General features: G+C 36.1%; 1 protein-coding gene across 1 annotated transcript in view; it reads left to right on the top strand.

Moving 5' to 3' along the window:
* Tusc3 (tumor suppressor candidate 3) overlaps positions 1 to 22,050 on the top strand; it is a gene marked incomplete in the record, with an annotated part of 221,011 nt that overhangs the window by 70,167 nt on the left and 128,794 nt on the right. The window contains 1 exon segment of the mRNA XM_017800973.2: positions 12,628 to 12,745. Within this exon segment, the coding sequence (XP_017656462.2) occupies positions 12,628 to 12,745 (118 nt within the window).

The raw sequence follows: 22,050 nt of genomic DNA, 5'->3' as shown, positions 1-22,050 counted from the left end.
TATTTTCTATTTTTATATAACAGTCTTTTGTCTTTTTTTTTTTAGAAATTACTTGTTGGCTGTCATAATCTTACAGTGATCCAGTAATTTTCTACATTAAAGCTTTATTCTTGGGAGATAAATTTGGAATCTGAACTCAAAGTGTTTTGCGTGGAAACTGTTATACCAAGATGATGATGATGGGCTTGAAATTTAATGCTTTGTACTTTCTGTTTGCTTAGTAGAGTTTTATTTAATGACATGTATGGGAGTTTATATTGTTGACAAAATCATTGAAAATTTTCATGTAACACAAGAAGTAGACAGACTAGAAGAATTTATTTCTCTTCCCTCAAAGTACTGTCTTTGAAGGTTATAACTGAAATGATGTTTTAGGAATGACCTTTATAAAATGGGCATAATCTGGACTAATGACTTTTAATTTACCTTGGCAAGATCACTGGACCATGTGCTCTTGTGACCTGTGCCCATAATCTTGTTTCCTGGGAATCTTTATTTGCTAGTCCACCTGAAAGGACAATGAATGTGGGAATGCTTGAGCATTAGCCTCTTAAAGTGCTGAAAGACAGTGCACCATCTTCACTGAAAACCTGAAGACTGAGAAGGGATACCTGACACTGTGTGCATGAGATCTGCTAGAACTGGGGATGAAAAGGCATGGTTTCTAATAAGAGTGGATCCAAATTTCTACTTCCCCAACTGAAGCTGGAGAAAACATTTTGAATAAAATCATGACTGAGACCTTACTCAATAGCACAGTTCCAGGGCACAGACAGTTCCAAGAGACATCTGGGGAATGAGTGCCCTCCAAGTTCCAGCCCACCCTTAAAAACTAAATTTAAGAAACAGGCTTTTTAAAATTCAGGTAATGATAATGTTGGCATAGTTAACACCACATGTTATGATTTTGAAAAATAGACATGGTAGCTACTGTCAGGCATTCAAAATAAAGACTGAAGTTTCTGCATCTTAATCTATAAAGCTAGAAATCACATTTTAAATAGATTATACTTAATGTTTGTCTTTCATTATTTACCTTTTATTTCTATAATTTTAAGAAATGTTAATCATCCACATACTAAGTAAGACTTTCTGTTTTTCATGGATTATACTGCAAATAATTTCTTCTAGATGGTTAGGAGTCTTGATGTCTCAGTGATGGCTTAGTACTTGCCATGCCAGGTGGGGGCAGTGCGAAGGTCAGTTATTGTCTTTGCCAACAAAATACAGTGAAAATGCTGAGCTGCTCCTTTTGTCTGTCTGGACAGGGATCATAATGAAGATATGCAGAAACATATTAACATTGTAAGTTTGAAATTGTGTTGTTACAACCAAAGGCCAGCTCATAGGGCTTTCCTTTTTATATCAGGGTTTCTTAAGTGGTGAAGGTAGCTTACAGTTCCCAATTTGTGAAAACAAAGTGGCTAATGCTGGGAGTCTGAAGTTTTTGTTAAGTATAATAGTAGACTAAATGTGTCTTCCTGACCATCCATCTTGAGTTGTGAATATTTAATGGACCTTGGATGGACAACACTTTGCCCTCCCTGCTGTAACTCTTTGCTAAAGGAAATAAATAAATCCTCAACCAGGAGTCACTTCTGAGAAGCTGGCAACTAGTTCACTCCCAACTTTCTCAGGCACATTTTTTTATTCTTAGATATTCTATCTCTCTCTCTTGGCAATATAATAGATCATACTCATGAATATGGCTATGCATTGATTTTGTGAAAACATCTAGCAAATCACTGAAGCTTTTATTACACTTCCAGTGCAGAAATTTTCAGCAATTATGAAGTGATTATCAGTACTTTTGGCAATAAGCTGCATATTAATACCCATTTTAGTTTTAGTTTAAATTCTAATGTATGAATATTTTCCCCCCTGCCTAAGACTCTTAAATAAAAACTAGAGAATGAAATTTTATCTATGAACTTAGGAGAGTCATGGTGGTATTTAATGTTACTACGGTAGTATAGAATTTACTGATGACATAGAGCTTATCTTTTGACTAGTATTTCCAGTTACTGACAGCTGGTATGCATAAGTCTTTTTCGGCATACTAGAGAGATTATCGTGAACAGACTCATATGACTGTAACTTTTGATTTCAGAATAGAATTGAATTTTTGGTCAGTTGACTTTACACCGTTACTAAGCTTATAATTTTGTAAACTCATAATGTCAGGAATTAAAAGTAGGGAGATTTATGAGAAAACATTTATCTGTTAATTTATAGGTTCAAAAATCATATTTGGAAGGTGATCCATAATATATACACAGTAGCCAGAAATTCATGTCATGTTCGCCTGCTCTCACCTATTGGATATGGCTATGTGATGTGTTCTTCCTAGTATGTTATGTGTGTTCTATGTCATCAATGCCCTCTCAGTATAGAAGTTGAGGAGAAGCAGAGAATAACATAGTAAAACAATCCTGTCTCAATAGTAAGTCTAGTTTATGGCAGGGAATTAAAGAAGACTTCGGGTTTGGTGTTGAGAGTGAAGGGGGAAGTAGCTGAGGATGAAACTTGAAATTCTCAGTTGATTTTGGTTGGTAGATACCCTAAGAGTTCTATTCTCCTTAGTTACTTATTAAGGGATTTGTCTTGCCCTGTGGTTACCTTTTAGCAACCGTTTGATAAGGGAACTAACAAAGTGTCCTCTTTTAGGGTCGTTAGTCTCATAAAAGAATTTAAGAATGTACAGTGTACAATTTTATTAGAATTTAAACATGAAAAGCAGATGGGGAAGGGTCTAAATATGATTAAGATATATGAAATGCACAAAAATTCAAGAAAAAAGATACATTGAAAAAAGAAAAGAAAAGAAAAAAGAAAAATCCTCAGAGCAGACAAGCTATAAATCTCAGCAGATGCCCAGAGGAAGCGAATGGAGGGGAGAAGGTAAAAAGCCATAAACCATGCAGGTTTAGAACTGTCATGGAGGTCAGACACAGATACCAGCAGCTTTATAATGTGGAGGGAAAGCAGAAGTGCATATTAGAGAAAAAGTAAAGAAATCCAAAATGTTGGGGAGCTTAAAGCATTAGGGGAAAGCATGGTTAGAAAAGAAGAAAAGGAGATGTTAGGTTTTTCTGAAGAATTCAGAGAAGCAGGCAGACTTAGGAAGAGCCTCATGTGTGGCCTGCTTTAGAACCACTGCACTAATGGGTGGGGCTTCTGGGCAGTAAAAGTTGACCATCTCATTAACACACTAGGTATTCTCTCTGTCTCTTTAGCATAACCAACCCACCTTCAGAGAGGTGGTCCTGAGCAGGTGTTAGACCTGGAAAAACTGGAAAGTTCAATTCTTCATCCAGGCCAGAGATTCCCATGCACTCTACCACTTTTCTCCCTAGGGGTGTCCTGCTCCTGTTAAACCTGGATGGAGGAATTATTAATATATTATTAACACTTGTAGATTTATGCATCATGAAGTATAAAGCTTGTTCAGATTTTCAGAATTAATACTAGTTGTTCTATTTGACTGCACTACATGACTAGTGTCACCTTTTTGGGTAGAATGCTAGTATTACTATTTTATATTTGCTTATAGTTAATTGTACTTCTATACTTTTTTTGTTTTGTTTTGAACATATGACAATATATTTGACTCAGAGACTAATATCCATACTAGATCATTCAAAAAGCCTTCCCATCCCCAAATATTCCTTATATTTCTCTTGATACTTCTTAGTACTTGATACTTTTCAACTGGTAGTTGGAAAGCTGCTTTAAATATATCTACAATATGTATAATATATTAATACATACTATATATTCTATATGCACACACATATTCCGGAACCCGTTCTTAGAAATGTTCTGTCTAATTTAACATGGCATGGGTTTGATGGATCTTTAATTTTAAAAAACCAAAGTATTTTTATTTCTGATGTTGCTTGAGGGTAGCTCTGTGGATTGAGAATATAATTGTGTACTTATGGCCCCATATGGACTTACAGCGTCTGTCCAGTTGACTGGGTGTTCTTCTTGCTTCAGTATCCTGGGCTTTGGGAAATGGACAAATTTAGTTTCTATTTCACTATGACACAGGGATAAAATCCACATGTTTATCAGAAGCTTAGCCCAAAACAAAACCAAGCAGAAATAAAAATCTCTAATTGCGCAAAAGAAACCTTTAGGAAGTCATGGAAATGTTTATTGCTTTGGTTGTGGTGATGATAGAATGACTAAGCATCTCTCTGTAATCAGTAAGTTATGAAGGTTGTATACATTAATTGTATACAGTTTTTGTAGCCATTTATAATACACAAGAACTGAAGGGAAAGACCTTCAAAATACTCCTTTTATGATGAATATAAAATATGGTGGTCTCATTGCATAGTAATAAAAATTAGAGATGTTGCCACAGTATTCCTGGACAAAACATCTGCTTGTAGTTAGCTTTTACAGTATCATGTAATAGATCATTTTAAAGTGTAACATGTGTATTTAACACTCATTATCAATACTTTATCTTGTTGCATGATAATTTAAGAATTTTTTACAATAACACATGAATCTCTATATTTTCCACTCAGATTATGTTCTGAACATAAAGCACACTAAAAAGTCTAAATTGGATATGCTGATAACTACTTACTCATTCTACCATGTATTAAAATTGTATTGTTTTGCTCCCCATAAATATATGCAAGTATAACTTGTCAATTTGTAAGAAAAATTGTCTTACCAAAATTAAAGACTTGGGAAATGTTTAAAGAAATGAATATCATGTGCGTATTGTTCATAGAACGTTTTCCAGTGTAAATAAATTAAAAAATGCTACTGATAATGGCAAAATTTTTAATTGAGTAGAAAATGCAAAATTTTCATCTCTTGTGACAGTCTGTCACCTTATTTATTTATTTATTTATTTACTACAGGAAAGGCTTTTGTTATTGCTGCCGCTGTTGTTTTTGAAACACACGAAACAGAAACAGAGACTTGTGGGGAATGCTATAAGATTTAGGGTGTGGGTTATTGTGTCTTCATTTTCATCTCTCAGACTTTATAATAAATGTACTTCATCTATTAAAAAGATACTAAAATGGTTCTTGCTATGTGTTTTAGTCTGTCTTTGCCGTTATGACAGGATCATTCAACCAGACTACTTAAGGAGGGAGAATTTCTCTTTGCTAATGATTTCAGTAGTTTCAGTCCTTCATGACTTGGAGCACATGGTGAAGCTAAAAGCTTACATGGCTCCCAGTAATCAGAGAGGGAGAAGGTTTGCTGTCACAAACATTCTCCCCCTTCCAATCCTTTCCAAACCTCAGGCTAAGGTATAGCACCAACCCCATTCAGTTTGTTCCCACTTTGTTAATTGTCTAGAAATGCCTCACAGACACTCTCAGTGATACTTATCTCTTTTTGTCTTCTCAGTGTATATATTCATGTTGACAGATGTCTACTTCCTGTCAAATGTACATCTAATCGCATCTTAAACTATGGCATTATACTTTCCGCCCTAAAAGCCTCTTCTTCCATTTTATAATGCTAAATGCATTCTGTTCATCTAAGAGTCCTCATAGTTTTAGCAGTTCCATCATTGTTTTATTGTCTAAATGCAAAGTTTCATGAAACTGAGGCCATAATCTTATCTGTGTTTCCCTTTAAAATTAAAAAGGAAATTGAATAATCCTAATATTCTGTGGCACAGAGTAAATATTCCCACTCTAAAACAGAAGAGTGAGAGCATAAAAAGAATGGATCAGATGAAAACAAAAGGAGAACACAGCAAGACAAACATTAAATCCTGTAGATCCATATCCAACATCTTGGATGCCCAGGATCTTGTGGATAATGGTGGTGTGATGTGAGCTGTGAAGGGCATGGACAGCCTTGCCCATAGACTTCCCACATGGCCCTCTCTTGTGTTTGTTCTACTTAACACCTGCATCTTTTATTGGAGGATGTTCCACATTCATGACATCTTTAACTTCTTAGAATCAATCTCTCAACTCTCTCCTTGGATTCACTTTCATATCTTCATGAATTAGCCTGTCTTTGACAGCCCCCAGCATCTGTGACCCTGCCAAACATTTCCTATCCTCCCAGGCTTTCCTTTGAAGTCTGGGTAGAAATCTCCAAGACCCCTTAATCCTTGGATTATGCACTCCTGAAAAACAAGTACAATATAGATGATCATCTAAAAGTTGGACACCAGTTCTAGCAGTTTCTTGACCCCCCCGGGATCATGGCCTTAGCAGCTTCTGATTATTTGGATGACTGAATTCAATAAATAGTATGTTAGGCAGTCCTTTCCAAATATGGAGACCTAGAAATCTCTTTTCAAACAACGTCTTCCCAAAGAGTTTAAATCTTTATACCTTTGAGTCAGCCAGTGATGGATGGAGTCAGTTCAATTCTTGAGATGCTTTTAAGCCATATTTATGTCATTGGGCTTCAAAGTATTTGGCTTCATTCCATTGACCCTCATCAGTAGCCTGACTTTTCTTGGCTCCAACTGTACACATTTTGCTTCTCTGGGGATATTGCCAGTTTTTCAGTCCTTTCTGCATTTTTTTGTTTATTTTTATTTTGCTTTGGTTTGACGATTCTCTGTAAACTTGGCAAAAATCAGTTAGCAATAACCATGCTACAGCCTGAATACTGGGCTGCCTTGGTTTCTTTTGCCAAATTAAGCTGTTTTCACCTTTAAATTTATCCTAAACATCTCAGAATATAGACAAAATATAGACAAATATATGCCAGTATGCTTCCAGTTCATTTTCCAACCCATCCCCACTGCTATTGGAAACATCTGGAGTAGTCTTTACCATCAGCACATTCCCATCAGCACTGTGGTCTTTTAAGTTTCCACCAGGATTGTCTTTTATTTCTACTTTTTGCACTAGTGCTTCTCTAGACATGTCTCCAGACTTCCAAATTCCTTCCACAAAACAGCTTTTAAGACCTCTGAGCCATCTTCCAAGTCACAGTATGGCTTGCATGTGTCTAATACTAATTCTCTGTGTTAACTAGACTGTGTGACAGGTATCTGAGAAAAACAGTTTGAGGATGGAAAAATTTATATGGGACATGGTTGAATAAGATTCAATCTATCATGACAGGATAATTGTGGCAAAGCAGAGCAACTCATTTGCTAGGAAGCAAAGTGTGAAGTAATAGGACAGGTCAGGGTAAGTTATGCCTCTAAAGACTAAACCCTAGTGACTTCTCCAACTGAACCCCACCTGCTATAGTTCTGCCATTTCCCTACATAATTATTTTTGTTTTTTAAAATAAATTTTATTTTTTAATTGTATTTTGTGGTTTTCATAAAATATAGTTTGATGGTATTTAGATCCCTTCCCCATCTGCACCGACCCCTGTCTACTGTCCCCTGCCCAACATTACGTACTCTCTTCTTTATATATCAAACACTGCCTATAACGTTTGATTTGTGTCCTCAAATGTCCTTCAGTGTAGATCCATTCACTGGACCCACCAAGAGTCCTACCTCTTGTAAGACACTCTTTCCTCTTCCCAACAAACATAAAATTTTGAATCTATTAGTGGATTAATCTGTTTAGAAATCATAGTGGTCATAATCCAGTTACTTCCCTAAAGCCCCATCTCTGAACACTGCTTACATGGGGAACTATGCCAAGAGTTTTTTTTAGGACACATGCTCTTATGTGTCTCTCTGACATGTAAGTAGCCTCTCATGAACTAAATCCTGGGAAACTAACCAGAGTAATAAATGTTTTCTAAACTATTTGTGTCCAGTAATCCTTACAGTGAGGAAAAGTTTCACTAAGAAACCAACCAGCTTAGCACAACCAGAAAACACACTGTTAAAATCTTTGTACAAGATGCTGTTTATTTAGGGATTTTTTTTTTCTTCTCACATATTTCTTCAAAAATATGTATTCACTTTCAATATTGAAATTATTTGAGGTTTCATGAAGACATATTTTGAAATAACTATGTAATATATATGTTTTTGTAATTCATCATAAATGCATGACTATAAAGGCTTATACTAGTTTTATACCAATCTATTATCTAACAGGAAATCTGAATAATATTAAGAAGAGAAACTGTATTTTCAAAAACATCCCTTACAGAGCTTTAAAGATAAAAACATTACATTCATCCTCAGAAATATATTAAATATATGGAACTGTAGATGAGTTAATAACCCTTTTTAGTTTTTATATAACCTTTTAAAAAGATGTATAATGTAAAAAATTTATAGCATTTACATTATGTGATTTTTTTTCTTGGTCTCTAATAAAAAGTGGAGAAGATTTAATAGAAGAGATTTAACAGAATGGTGCCCTGCAGTTACTGCTCAAGCACTCCTAGAGCAGTTGATGCAGCTTGACTGCCCTCTTCAGGCTCTATATGAATATATTAGAAAAAAACTGTGTTTCCTCAGTTCATAGGCTAGAGAATTCATGAGCCCATCAATCTACAACAGAAAATAGTGTTGATGATGCAGTTATTTGATTTGTGTGCTTGAAGCATTTGTGGTTTTCACTTTCAATTTCAAGTAGCATTGAGGTGTGAAGTGTGTGAATAAGCACTAGTGATATTTGTGTATAGTCAGTCTTCCAAACTGACAAAGAACATTCAAGAGTCCACCAGATCTCATTGTTCCTTTTTGCTAGGTTTCTCTTCCCTGTCAAAAGGTTAGAATATCGTGGGGAACATGGTATAATGGGATAAGAACAGAAAATCGGGTTTTATCATTCATTATGGGACACATTTATTTGTGATGAATAATGTGTATTTTGAATGGATATCATCAATAGTATATATTTCTTAAACATAGTTTTAAGGAAGACAAATTTGTTCATTGATCATGTTGTTATTCATTTACCCCCAACAGAAGAAAGCTCCCATTTGTTTGCCAGTATTTTCTTTAGGTTTTGTTTGGGTTGAATAGTTAATTTTCCTTTGCTCTTGTGGAATCTTTTATTCAAGCTAGAGATATTCCTAAATGGACTTGTCTTAGTTTCTTTTCCTGCTGCTGTGATAACATACCTTGACCAAAACAACCCCCCCCAAAAAAAATAACTTAAGGGAGAAATGGTTTATTTGACTCACACCTTGAGTTTATAATCCATCACTGCAGGGATTTCAAGGTAGCAGGATCTTAAACCAGCTTTCCACATTGTATCCATGTCCAAAGCATAGATAATGGATTACTGCGCATATACATGTCCGTATTGAGCTTACTCCTCTTCTTTTCATTTTGTCCAAGACCCACGCCATGAAAGGATGCTGCCCACATTCAGAGTGGGCCTTCCTATGTCAATGAATCCCATTAAGACAACTCCTCATGGGCATGTCTGTAGGCCAACTGAATCTAGACAATCCTCATTGAGATGCCTTCCCTGGTGATTCTACTTTGTCATGTCAGTAACATATACCAATCATCACAGGAGTATTTAGAAATTTTTGCTGGAATCTTTGACCCTCTTGAGTCCAAAGGAGAGTATATGCAAAATAGATACATCGTTATATAGTATTTTAACAATTTACAATTTACCAGTGAGGCTATTACGATGGCATGTCACCTGGACTTCAGACCTATGTCATAATCACCTCACTCTTCTCCTTCCTCAGACAAATGGTTCTCAGAAACAGTACATAATCTTCTTTCAAAAACACTTGAAGTGTTTCACTGCTTATTGGATGAAGTCATGGTCTTATTTATCTTTTAGTCTTTATTTTCTCATATGAAGCTGTATTCTGTTGAAAACATGGAAAAAATTTCAGAGAGTAGTCTTTCTGTAACCTTACTGTTCTTTTTATGTTTTATCCTGCTCGTTACAATTTGGTCTTTTAGACAAACTTGTTTTTTTCCAGTAATTTTCACGTTTACCCTTGGCTCCTGTCTGATGTCTCCCATCCTTCTATGTATGTAGGTACAAGCTGTGATTAAAAGTGTGTTTCTTATTTGTATATTACAGTGAATATCTTTTCATTTAAGGAGCCTCTTAAAGGTAGACAATGTAAGCTGTGTTTCCTTGTTACTGCAGTATATATTTTAAAAGTTCCACATTTTCATGTCAAATTGATGTTATAAACATAGTATCACTTGATGATTTCCTTATTATAATGTTTAGAATCATAAACAGTAGACTTTTGCCAGGTCACAAACATTGATTTGGCTCTGTTAGTGTCGCTTGTTGGTGGTTTGCTCAATTTAAGAAGGAACAACTTGGAGTTCATCTGTAACAAAACTGTTTGGGCCATGGTGTCTCTGGGTATGTTGTCACATTGTCCCTTTGCCAGTTGCTGTATAGTTGTGTTTTATATTAATAAAAATGAGCCAAATTATCATTGCAGTGCAACTTAAGAGAACAGTTATTATTTTTATAAGTGGGATAAATAAAAAGTTTAATGTTTCTCCTGCTGAAAGCCCTAAATAGAGTGAAATAAATCTAAGCAGCTTTGTATTCACATTCTAGAATTTAGAATTTCTAATGCAGTAAATTCAGTTTTAATGGCATTATTAAATGGGAAGGGAAGTGTATTATTTATTATTATTATTAGGAAAACTTGATAGAAGTACTAGGTTCTTCTGGACAATCAATATTTACAAATAGAACAGATTGTGTTTGAGAGATAAATAATACTACACCTTAGTTGAGAATTAACTGTTTCAGACATCAACAAGTACTCTAAACATTGAAATTCCTTTCCAAAAAGTGGAAGACTTTGCACTAGCTTTTGAAGGAAGGGACGGCATTCTAATAAAAATATTTAGTGCATGTTCTAAGAGTGACCGTGGAATTTTCAGAAATAGATTTTGAATGTGTTATGTTTATAATACCAGTGATATAGTTATGTCTGTGATATGGAGGTCTTCTGTGGAATGGCTTGTTAAGAGTTTTGGAATACAAAATGGAATATACAAATTGGATATTAAGAAAAGAATCTGGAAAAGTAGAAAGATAGAGTAGAGAATGTAAAGGCAGAATGAATTCAACCTTGACTCATCAGTTTCATCAAACTTTCTTTTTGAATTTTCTTCATAGAACTTAAAATTATCTGATAGCTTATGTTTACGTGAGACGTTTTCCTCCATAAAATGTAAGCTGTTTGATGTAATAGACTTTGTATCTATCATTTATTTCTTTTAACCAAAACAGATTAATAAAAATAGCCACATATTGTTTTGTAGTAATATGGATTTGTGGACGGGATTAACGATGTGTGAATGTATACTGAATAGACTAGTAGGTCTGGGTCAGTTCATGATAATACGAGAGAAGCATTCAATATTATCTCTGTCTTAGGCCATTTAGTAAGATACTATACACAGATGTTGAGAAATATAAAATACAATTTTTCCTGCTTATTTCATTTCGTGTTGAAACATTTTCATTTTATACATATTATTATCAGAAGACTGCTACTTAAAAAAAACCTTATAGTATTTTTTATGCATTTCATACAATACATTTTAATCTTATTTAAACCCCTCCCCATTCTCTACCTCCTCATAGTACCCCCCCACTGGATTTCATTCATTCTGTCATCTTAAGGCCTTTTGAGTCCAGTATGTGTCCCCAGATGTCCCTCCCTGTGAGTTCATTCACTGGAGCCTGGTCAACCTATCTAGCATCACTTCCTTAAAGACCAAATCTCTCTCACCCAACAGTGATCAGCTGCCAACAGTTCCTCAGCTGAGGTTGGGGCTTTTCACTCATTTCCTCAGTTCTATGGTGGTTTTTGTCTGGTTTGATTTTGCATGAGCCTTGTACATGCTGTCACCATTGCAGTAAGTTCATAGCAGCAAGATCCAAGAAGCCTGGAAAACTGTTCCATTTTGGTCATCTACCACCTCTGGCTCTTACAATCTTTCTGCCCCCCTTTTCTGCAATGATTCCTGAGCCTTGGATGACTGAGGTTTGATACAGGAGTCTGATCCACGGACACACACTCCACAGTCTCTTATTCTCTACATTTTGGCAAGTTGTGGCTTTCTGTGTTAATCACCATCTGTCACAAGCTAGGCACCCACCAATCACAGACATGTGGGCAGGAGACCATCACTTTTACTCCTTTTTTTTGTTATGATTTTATATTACTACAGTATTTCACATGGTAAACTTAATCCTTAAATTTCTTGATATGATAGGTAAAGATTTAGCTCATTTTATCCCTTATGATAGTTACTCCTTTTTTCTTCATTGGTGAACACTAGTAATATAGATAACATCATTGTATTTCCTGATTAACTGTAGATACTGTTTCTTGAATATCTTATTTGTGATATAAAAATTAGTAAGCACAGCCATCCTCATCACCTCTTATACTTTCCTTTGACTTATCACATATGCTTAATTATACTGTTAGGTTGACACATTTAAAAGCATTTATTTTCTATGCTATAAACATGATTAAATCCATACCCTGACTCTAGATTGGTTTAAAAAGTAGAAGGAATTTAATAGTATGTAGTCTATACGACTACATACTGGTTAGTGTGACTGTATTCTGGTTACACTGTTTATTAACAGTAAAGTTGTAATTTATCTAATTTTTACATTACAAATATTTGTTGTTCTTTTTATTTTTACAACTATTTAATTTTCAATTCATACAGTATTAATGAGATTGTACTAAAATCTTTCTGTTTTACCCCATTATCCTTTTCAGGCAAGCGAATGAAGAATATCAAATACTGGCTAATTCCTGGCGCTATTCATCAGCTTTTTGTAACAAACTGTTTTTTGGTATGGTGGACTATGATGAGGGAACAGATGTTTTTCAACAGGTAAAAACAGAATTAACCTTATTTTGAAATAAATGGTTATAGTCAAGATTTTTTTTGTCAGATAAAATGCATCACATTAAGTATAATAGTTGTAATAAAGTCTGTAGTGTGCTTAAAATAATTGCAGTTTCTGTTATCTCCTACTCCTTTTGCTGTTAGTAATATAATAAACACATTCTGACTTTTGTGTTATAAATGTATTTTTTAGAATACTGTTCCAATTCATATGTATTAACCTCTTTTTGATATTATATATTGTTTAGGAAGTATTCATACAGGTTTATGGCATTTTATTATAATTAACTGTAAGTTATTTATCTGTGTATGGGGGGGCTACATAAGTGTATGTGCACATACGGGTACAGGTGTGTGTAGAGCCTGGAAGTTAATGACAGGTGTCTTCTACATGCTCTCTATTTTATTTCTCTGTTTCTATTTTCTTTTCTTGCTCTCTGTATATGTGAGCATGATGTGTGTATGAGCACACAGGCCAGGACATGCTAGTGAATCAAGCTTGTGGAGTAGGCTCTTTCCTTTTATATTTGCATTGTTTCTGGACATTGAACTCAGATCATCAGACTTATGCAGTGAGTACCTTTACTCACTGATCCATCTTCCTGACCTATTTATTTATTTATTTATTTTTCATTCATTCATTCATTCATTCATTCATTCATTCATTTCATGATAGGTCTCTCAGTGAACCTGGGCATTGTAAATGTGTCTTGGTTACCTGGCCAGCTAACTCAGGCAATCTGTTTCTACCACAACTTAAGTACTGGGGTTACAGATAGGTGCTTTTCCATGTGCACAGTGGATTTGAAATGAGGTCCTGATGCTTGTACAGCATATACTTTACCCACTGATCCTTCTTACCTGCTTGTTATTTCTCTACTGTGGCAGACAAAATTTTATCTTTAATATGTATATTTACTTAAAAGTGTTTCCTGTCTGTTTCATACTGAATCTCTAGCATAGAGGCCAGTGTTGAAATCATAAATCACAGTGTGACCATAGGTGAGATAGTATTAAAAAGGTAAATAAGTTCACAAAGATGAGAAAGAAATATCAGGAATGTGTGTGCTCAAAGACAAAGGTCAAGTAGGCCAAAGGGTGGTCACTAGTAACCCAGTAAGAGAAACTTCTCCAGAAATCCAGCCCTGCCATTTACAGTGATCTTAGATTTTAATCCCCTCAAGTATGAGAAAATAAACTCTTTTTGTTTAAGCCACCTACTGTGTTAAGACAACACGAGCAGATGTGTCATGGTGCTCATCAGCAAAGCCTACTAGGTATACAGAGGGTTGGATTTGGGCATAAGCATGCTAGTTGCCACAGATAGTGTTGTCATGGTTACATCATGGTCAATGCCAACATGGAATGCATGTTACCAGTACAGTAGTCTAAGTGCTTCATTTGTGTTCTTTAGCGTTGCCTCAGAATGAACCAGTGAGAGATGCTGTTACTACTCCTTCATGATTGTCACTTGTCTAAAGTTACAGTAGGGCAATGCTTAGCTAGAATTTGAATGTAGCTTTCTTGTTTTAATAGCTCTCTTATGCTATTACTAAATATTTGATAATTAAATATTACTTAAATGTAACATTCTTTAGTTTGATTCCTTCTAGTAATGGTAAATAGGCAAATAGCATATTTGTTTATTAACTTCCAGAATTTTTTTATTGACGGTTTCTAATTGAATAAGGTAAATTGTATTATGCCTTTAATACCCCTGTTTATATTAGTCTAGTAGTCTTTTTTCTTCCCTACTAAATTTATTTCAGTTGTTTTTTTTCCTGGTGTTTGATAAAAAATACATAAGATGATATTATCCACAATAAATTAATTTGTATTTATGATGTTCCTTTGTATTTATTTATTTAGCAAATTTACTCTGTTGGAGCAACAAATTGATGAGAAAAACATAGTTCTTCCTTAAAAACAGTTTAAACAATCAAGGGAGTCCCTACTAAATTTATTTCAGTTGTTTTTTTTCCTGGTGTTTGATAAAAAATACATAAGATGATATTATCCACAATAAATTAATTTGTATTTATGATGTTCCTTTGTATTTATTTATTTAGCAAATTTACTCTGTTGGAGCAACAAATTGATGAGAAAAACATAGTTCTTCCTTAAAAACAGTTTAAACAATCAAGGGAGATGTTAATAAGTGTAATTTTTACAACTTAAAGGAGAATTATAGTGTATTATATTATTAATTATAGTGTATTATTGTTTCATGTAATTTATAACTTTCTATAGGCAATTGGTAGAATTAGAGGTTGTCAAATGTAAATAATCTCATTATATTCTTGATTCTTGTCTGCTGTATTGGCGAAGTAACTGACATTGAACCTGACTGCCACAGCAGATGCTTTATGACAAAATGTCGAACCTGAGGAGGTCTGTCAAGTTAATAAACAAAGTGGCTTGGGTTCTCTTAGTTTTATTTTTTCTTCACTTAGACATAATTAGTATAGTAAATATATTAGTAGTTCACTTTAACAAGCATGCTTTCTTTTTTCAAATTTAAAAAGCCTTTCTTGGTTTATCTTTTTAACAAACTACTGTTTTTGCTTCTGATTTGTTTTTATTTTTGAGAATTTCATATGAGCATTGTCTTTGCACTATTTCCATCCCTCCCAGTCCCATCAACTCCTGCCATGTCCCCCACTTCCTCTTGTCCTCTTCTTTATTAGGTGTTGCCTATACAGAGCTGCGTTATATAAATATGTATATATATATGGATATTCATTTATATAAAAGCAGACATCCATTTTTCCCAGCACCTTTTGTTCAATATGTTCCCTCTGTTGTGTGTTCTTGACATCTTTGTCAAATATCAGGTGACTGAAATCGTATGCACTCTTGTTTGGGTCTTCTCTTTAGTTCCATTGATCTACATGTGTGTTTTTGTGCCAATACAGTGTCGTTTTAGAGTAGCTCTATAATATAGGATGAAATCCAGTATGGTGTTCCCTCCAGAATTGCTCTGTTTTACTCAAGATTTCTTTCAGTATATGGGGTCTTTTTTGTTTTCATATGAAGTTTAGAATTTTTTTTTCTATTTCTGTGAAATAGAAATGTCATGGAAATTTTGGTTAGGTTTGCCTTGAATCTGTAAATTGCTTTTTTAAAAAAAAAATATTTAGCTTGTTAAATTTCATACACTTCCCACTTAAATCCAGACCCTCTCCCTGATCCATGCCTCCCCTATGCACTAAACCCTATGCACTCTGCCATACATGCTGAGTCCGGTTCATTCAGGTGTTGTTCCCAAATGTCCTTTAGTGTAAATGTGTCCACTGGTGTCTGATCAGCCCGTCCAGTGGTTGTATGTAAGTCATATTCTTCTTAACCCAGCAGCATCCAGTCTCAAATGCTTCTCAATCTAGTGCTGGCCCGCCACCTATTTCTCACCTCTCCTTTGGACTCTTGCTTAACTGAGCTGACATGGGTCCTGTGCTCAATGCCACTGCTGCCACAGGCTCACATATGCAAGCCTCCGTGGCCTGGAAGCCTCCATCTTTCTGTGTTCATGGACCAGCCCTGGCTCTTACAATCTTTTCTGCCTCCTCTTCCACAATGGTCCCTGATCAATGGGTGGGTGAGGTTCCACATAGGTGTCACAGTTCTACACTCTCCAATCTCCTATTCTCCAAAAATTGGCCAATTGTGGCCTTCTGTGTGCATTGCACTCTGTTGTACATGGAAGCCTCACTGGTGAAAGTTGAGGAGTGCATTAGTCCTTTCTCTGCTCCTGATTCAACTGTGTTCCATGAACCTTAGTTGTAGAGATTCAACTGCAGATGTGTCAGATGTGTCACCTAGTACCGATCATCTCTGAGATGTATGTTCTCTGACCAGATGTGCAACTCTGGAGTAGCCTCCATCTGCTGCAGAAAGAAGTTTCTTTGATCGGTTCTGTATGGCATGCTTGTCACTCTAAGGGAGGTCTCTTCTGTCTGGCACTGCATTCCCTGCCAAGCAGCTCCCAGGTGTACATATGCATTAATGTTAAGACACTCTGTGTGCATATCTCATAGGGTTTCTAGGGCATCACTTTCCCTCTCTAGGTTTCCTAGTCCTCAAGTTTCACTCATTTCCACTCTTTTTGTCTCCCATCCGGCTTCCCTCCTCCCTCCCTCCTTAGTCACATTGCCCCCATTGTCCCCATCCTTACCCCAGTACCTCTGGACTCCTGTCACCTTACCTCCCCTGACTTCCCTTCCTCCCCAACACCATAGTCTCTTGTTTATCCCTCCCTCCTCTCCTCCCTGCCAATACTAATTCTACCAATCTGTGAGCACATGACATCTTTCCATCCTGTAGTGTCTTTTTTAATCTCTTTCAGTTTTCCTTGTAGAGGTCTTTAATGTCTTTTGGTTAGTTTTATTTTTAGATTTTTTTAAGGCTATTGTGAATGGGATTGTTTCTATGATTTCTTTCTCTGACTACTTGTTATTGGTGTAAAAAAGGCTAGTAATTTTCATAAATTGATTTTTTTGTCCTGCCACTTATGCACATATATTAATCATTTCTAGAAGTTTTCTGGTGGAATTTTTGGGATCTCTTATGTATGATATCATCTGCAATTAGGGATAATTTGGTTTCTTCTTTTCCAATTTATACCCTTTTAATTCCTTTCTCTTGTCTTACTGCTCTACTTAGGCTTTCTAGTAGTATATTGAAAATGAGTGGGGATAGTATACAGCCTTATCTGATTACTGGTTTTTTGTGGTGATAGTTTGAGTTTTTCTCCATTTAGAATGATGTTGACTGTGGGTTTGTTGTATACTGCCTTAATTATTTTGAGGTATGTTCTCTCTAGTCCGATTTCCTCTAGGACTATTATCATGAATATATATTGGATTCTTTTCAAGTTTTTTTGCAACTATTGAGTTGATCATGTGGTATTTGTCTTTATGTTGACTTACATGATTTATTAGGTTTATTGACTTATGTTTATTGAACCATCTCTGGAATAAAGTTTATTTCAGTGTGGTTGTTGATCTTTTTGATATGTGTCTGCATGCAATTTGGAAGTATTTTGTCAAGAATTTTTGCATCTGTGTTCTTTACAGATATTTGTGTGTGTGTGTGTGTGTGTGTGTGTGTGCGTATGTGTGTGTTTACCTGGTTTAGGAATTAGAGTAATATTGGATTCATGGAAGGAGTTTGGGAGTTCGCTCTCTCTTTCTCTTTTTGAATAGTTTGAGTGGTATTGGTTGTAGTTCTTTTTTGAAGGACTGGTAAATAGTAAATTTAGGAAATTAGGTGTGTCAGAGTTTGGTGCATATGTCTTCATGATTGTAATGTCTTTTTGGTTGATTGTTCCCTTGATCGAAATGAAGTCACTTTCTTTATCTCTTTTAATTTTAGTCTGGTCTGTTTTCTCTGCTATTAGGATTGCCTTCTTGTTTATTTGTGTCATTTGCTTGTAGTATTTTTCCCATCCTTCCACTCTAAGGTACTGCCTGACCTTGAAGTTATGGTGACTTTCTTGTAAACAACAAGAAGATGGATTTTGTTTCTCAATCCATTCAAGTTGCCTGTGCCTTTGATTGGAGAATTGAGTCCATTGATGTTTAAAGTTGTTATTGAAAGATTTATATTGATTAGTTTCATTTTATTTTCTGTTTGTGTTTTTAATCCTATTTTGTTTTTCCTTAATTATATTTGCTTTCTTTCCATAGCCTCATGGTCAGGATGGTCAGTGAGCACGAAGGAGAAAGCCCTTCTGGGGAGGCAGGTTCAGTGATACAGCTCCATTTATTCAGTGGGGGTTAGGGAAAATATAGTGTGGAGGCAGCAGCCAAAGCTTCAGTTGATAGGTGCTCATAGTATGCTTTATTTACATGTGGTAGGGGGATCCTATCATCTGGCTATAGGGAAATGCCTAATTATCATGTAGAAAAAAACCTGCGCATAGTTTTATTGCAGGTAACTATGCCAAAGGTTATGTTCTGAATAAGGTCAGGCATCCCTGCTTGGAGGCACTTTCCAGGTAAGTCAGGCAGGAAGCCCCTGATGATAAAGGAGCTGACCTTAACAGCAGGGTTCCCCAACAGTGGACATGAATTCTTTCAACTCATTTATATCATGAAACATTTCTCTTTCTCCTTCAACTATGATTCAGTTTTGTAGGGTAAAGTAGTCTGGATTGGCCTTTGTAGTCACTTAGAACTTGTAAAACATATTGCCGCAGGCTCTTCAGGCTTTTACAGTTTTCATTGAGAAGTCAGCTCTTACTCTGATGCGTTTCCCTATGTATGTAACTTGTTTTTCTCTTGAAAATTTCAGTGCCCTCTCTCTCTTCTGTATGTATAGTATATTTGTCATGCTATGCCATGAGGAGTTTCTTTTCTTGCCTAGTCTATTTTGTGTTCCGTATGCTTCTTCTATCTGCATGGTTATATTCTTTCTTAATTTAGGGAAGTTTTATTCTATAATTCTTTGAAGGTCTAGTCAGTGCCATTGACCTGAGAGTCTTCTCCTTTTTCTATGCCTATTATTCATTGATTTGGTCTTTTTATGGTGCCCCACAGCTCTTGCCTATTCCATTCCTTTGTTGATTAAATTTTTTATGTTCTTTGCTTGAATGGTCCAGTTCTCCAACTTTATCAAGTCTTGATTCTGTTTTCCATTTGATTCATTCAGCCAGTGAGACTTTCTCCTGTCTTTTCTAATTGACTTGCTGAATTTTTCAATTCCATCTTCATTTAACCTTGTATTTTCCTAAATATTTCTATGTCTTTCATCAGTTCAATTTTCAAATCTCAAATTGTCCTTGTCATTTTGTTCAGCAGTGTATTTGTATTTCCTTCAGCTTCAGTCAGGAGTTTATTCCTGGGTTTTCTCTTGAGTAGTTCCAATTGTAAGCACTTCTATAGGATATGGTGTGAACATTGTATCTTAATTTTTCACATTATTTGTGTTTTTGTTTTGTGGACTCTTTTTGGTTGTGTCTGATATGAAACTCTAGACTGCCTTTGTTGGGTTGAAGTTTGGTTCTGTTTCATTGCTGTTACATTGTAGCTTGGTTGTTTTCTGATCAGGTATAAATAGATAGTTGGTCTGTGCCTAAGGTTTCCACTTTTGATCTTTTTTTTTTTTTTTTTTGATGGCAGGAGGAAAGGGGTGATTTCAGTCTGGTTTGGTGTATCAGGGGAATAGTCACAGAACTGTGAGTCTAGAGACTGAGAAGGAGTTGATAGGATCTAAGTAGCTCATCAGGGTGTTCACCGCACTTGAGCAGTCATTCCATTCCTAGTCCCAGAGAAGAAATATGGCGGAGTGGGCAGATTAAAAAATATATTGAATTTTTGTGTATTTCATAAATAAAATCAACTTTATACCCCTTCCCCTTTGGCACCCTCCCATAGCCTCCCCACTGGAATTCATACAGTCTGTCATTTTTGTTAAGGCCTATTATATAAAGTCAGTGTCCTGAGATTTCCCTCAGTGCAAGTTCATCCACCAGGGCTTAGTCAACCTATCTAGAGTCTCTCCCTTCAAGAAGATCAGCTCTTCCTGACCCAGCAGTAATCAGATGCCAATAATTCTTCAACTAAGATTGGAGCTTGCTGTTCATTTCCACAGTTCTGTGCTGGGTTTTTCTCTGCCTTAGTTTGTATGGGTCTTGTGCATGCTGATACCATTGCTGCAGGTTTGTATGAGAGGGGTCCTAGGTGTCTGTAGGACTATTTCCATATGGTCATGCACCTACTCCCTGGCTGTTACAGTCTTTCTGCCCTCTCTTCCACAATGGTGAGTCATGTCCATGGACCAGGAGTGGGCAGATAAACTAGTTCGCCCGAGTAGTTAAGACAGGGAATAGTGGGTTCCCTTTCTAGCCTCAGAGAGGGAAGCTGGCAAAGGAACGGGTATGTTCTACCTCACTCTCCATGATGCTTGAGTAGCCTAATGTAAGCTTTCAATGGAGGTGTCCTTTGGCTTACTGATGAGCTGTGTGGTCTAAATGAAGCCCATGACCAAGTGAAGAGGCCATATTTGACCTTAGTGCAACAAAAAACACTCAGTGTTGGTTTTACTGAGGAAGTGTGTGCCTTTTACAGCCAGATCAATTTCTCAGGAAAATAGTGAAGTATTAATTTTATATGAATATTTTTATTAAGTTTATGTGCATTTCAGATAATAGATCTTAACCAAATTTAGACACCCCTCCCCATCCACACTCCCATATCCCCCCACTGGATTTCATGCATTCTGTCATATATGTTAAGACTCATCTGGTCAAGTTTCCTACCCAAATTCCCCTTGGTGCAAGTTAATCAGCTGGAGTCTAGTCAGCATATCTAGAATCACCTCCTTAAAGAAGATCTACTCCCTTATCCAGCAGTAATCTGTTGCCACTAATTCATTGGCTAGGGTTGGGCCTGCTGCCCATTTCCCTAGTTTTGTGTTGAGTTTTTGTCTAATTAAGTAGACATGAGTCTTTTGCATGCTCTCACCATTGTTGCAAATTCCCAGTAGCCTGAAAGCCTGTTAATGCACCAACCCTGGCTCTTACAGTCTTTCCACCCTCTCTTCTGCAGTGGTCCCTGAGCCCAGGGTGGGTGAAGTTTAATATAGGAGTCCTATCCAAGGACATATACTCTGCAGTCTCTTATCCCTAAAACTTAGCCAGTTGTTCCCTTCTGTGTACGTTGCACTTTGTTGTCTTAGGAAGTTTGCTGGTGAGAGTTGAGGGATGTGTTAGTATTCTATCTACCCACTATTGCTCTGTATTTCACTGAAGATGTGTCACAAAAAGCTAGGCATCTCTCAGACATATATTCTCTGTGTGTGATCAGTTGTGGAATTCTGTAATAGCCTCCATCTGTTGCAGAAAGAAGCTACTTTGATGAGTCCTATACTGTATACTTGTCTGTAAATATAAAAATGCATATATAGCATACAATAAAGAAACTTCATTTTTCTAGAGAATGACAGAGATAAGCTATTCTGTAGGATCTATGACCTCTCCAGCCACCTCTATATGGATATATATATATACACACACCCATGAGTTCCCTCCCATTGAGAGGGGTTTTAAGTGCAATTAAATTGCTTCTGATTATTCTTTAGATAAACGGGCCAGTACTGCATCAATAGAGATAGTTTGCTGTGCCAGTCATTGTGGTTATTAGGCTTTGGAGCTGGGTTGGACCATTGATTGGTTATCTCCCTTAGTAGCTTATCTAGTATTCTCTAGAGCTATAGAGCTAATCTTCAGGGAAGCTGGCTTCCAGGTCAGTTCCAGCTCCCTTGTTCCATGTCCTGTGTCTGAAGTAAGTCCT

The sequence above is a fragment of the Nannospalax galili genome, unplaced genomic scaffold (genome assembly GCF_000622305.1).
Source record: "Nannospalax galili isolate Female #2095 unplaced genomic scaffold, S.galili_v1.0 scaffold242, whole genome shotgun sequence".
Classification (NCBI taxonomy): Eukaryota; Metazoa; Chordata; class Mammalia; order Rodentia; family Spalacidae; genus Nannospalax; species Nannospalax galili.
This window is presented reverse-complemented; position numbering and strand designations above follow the sequence as displayed.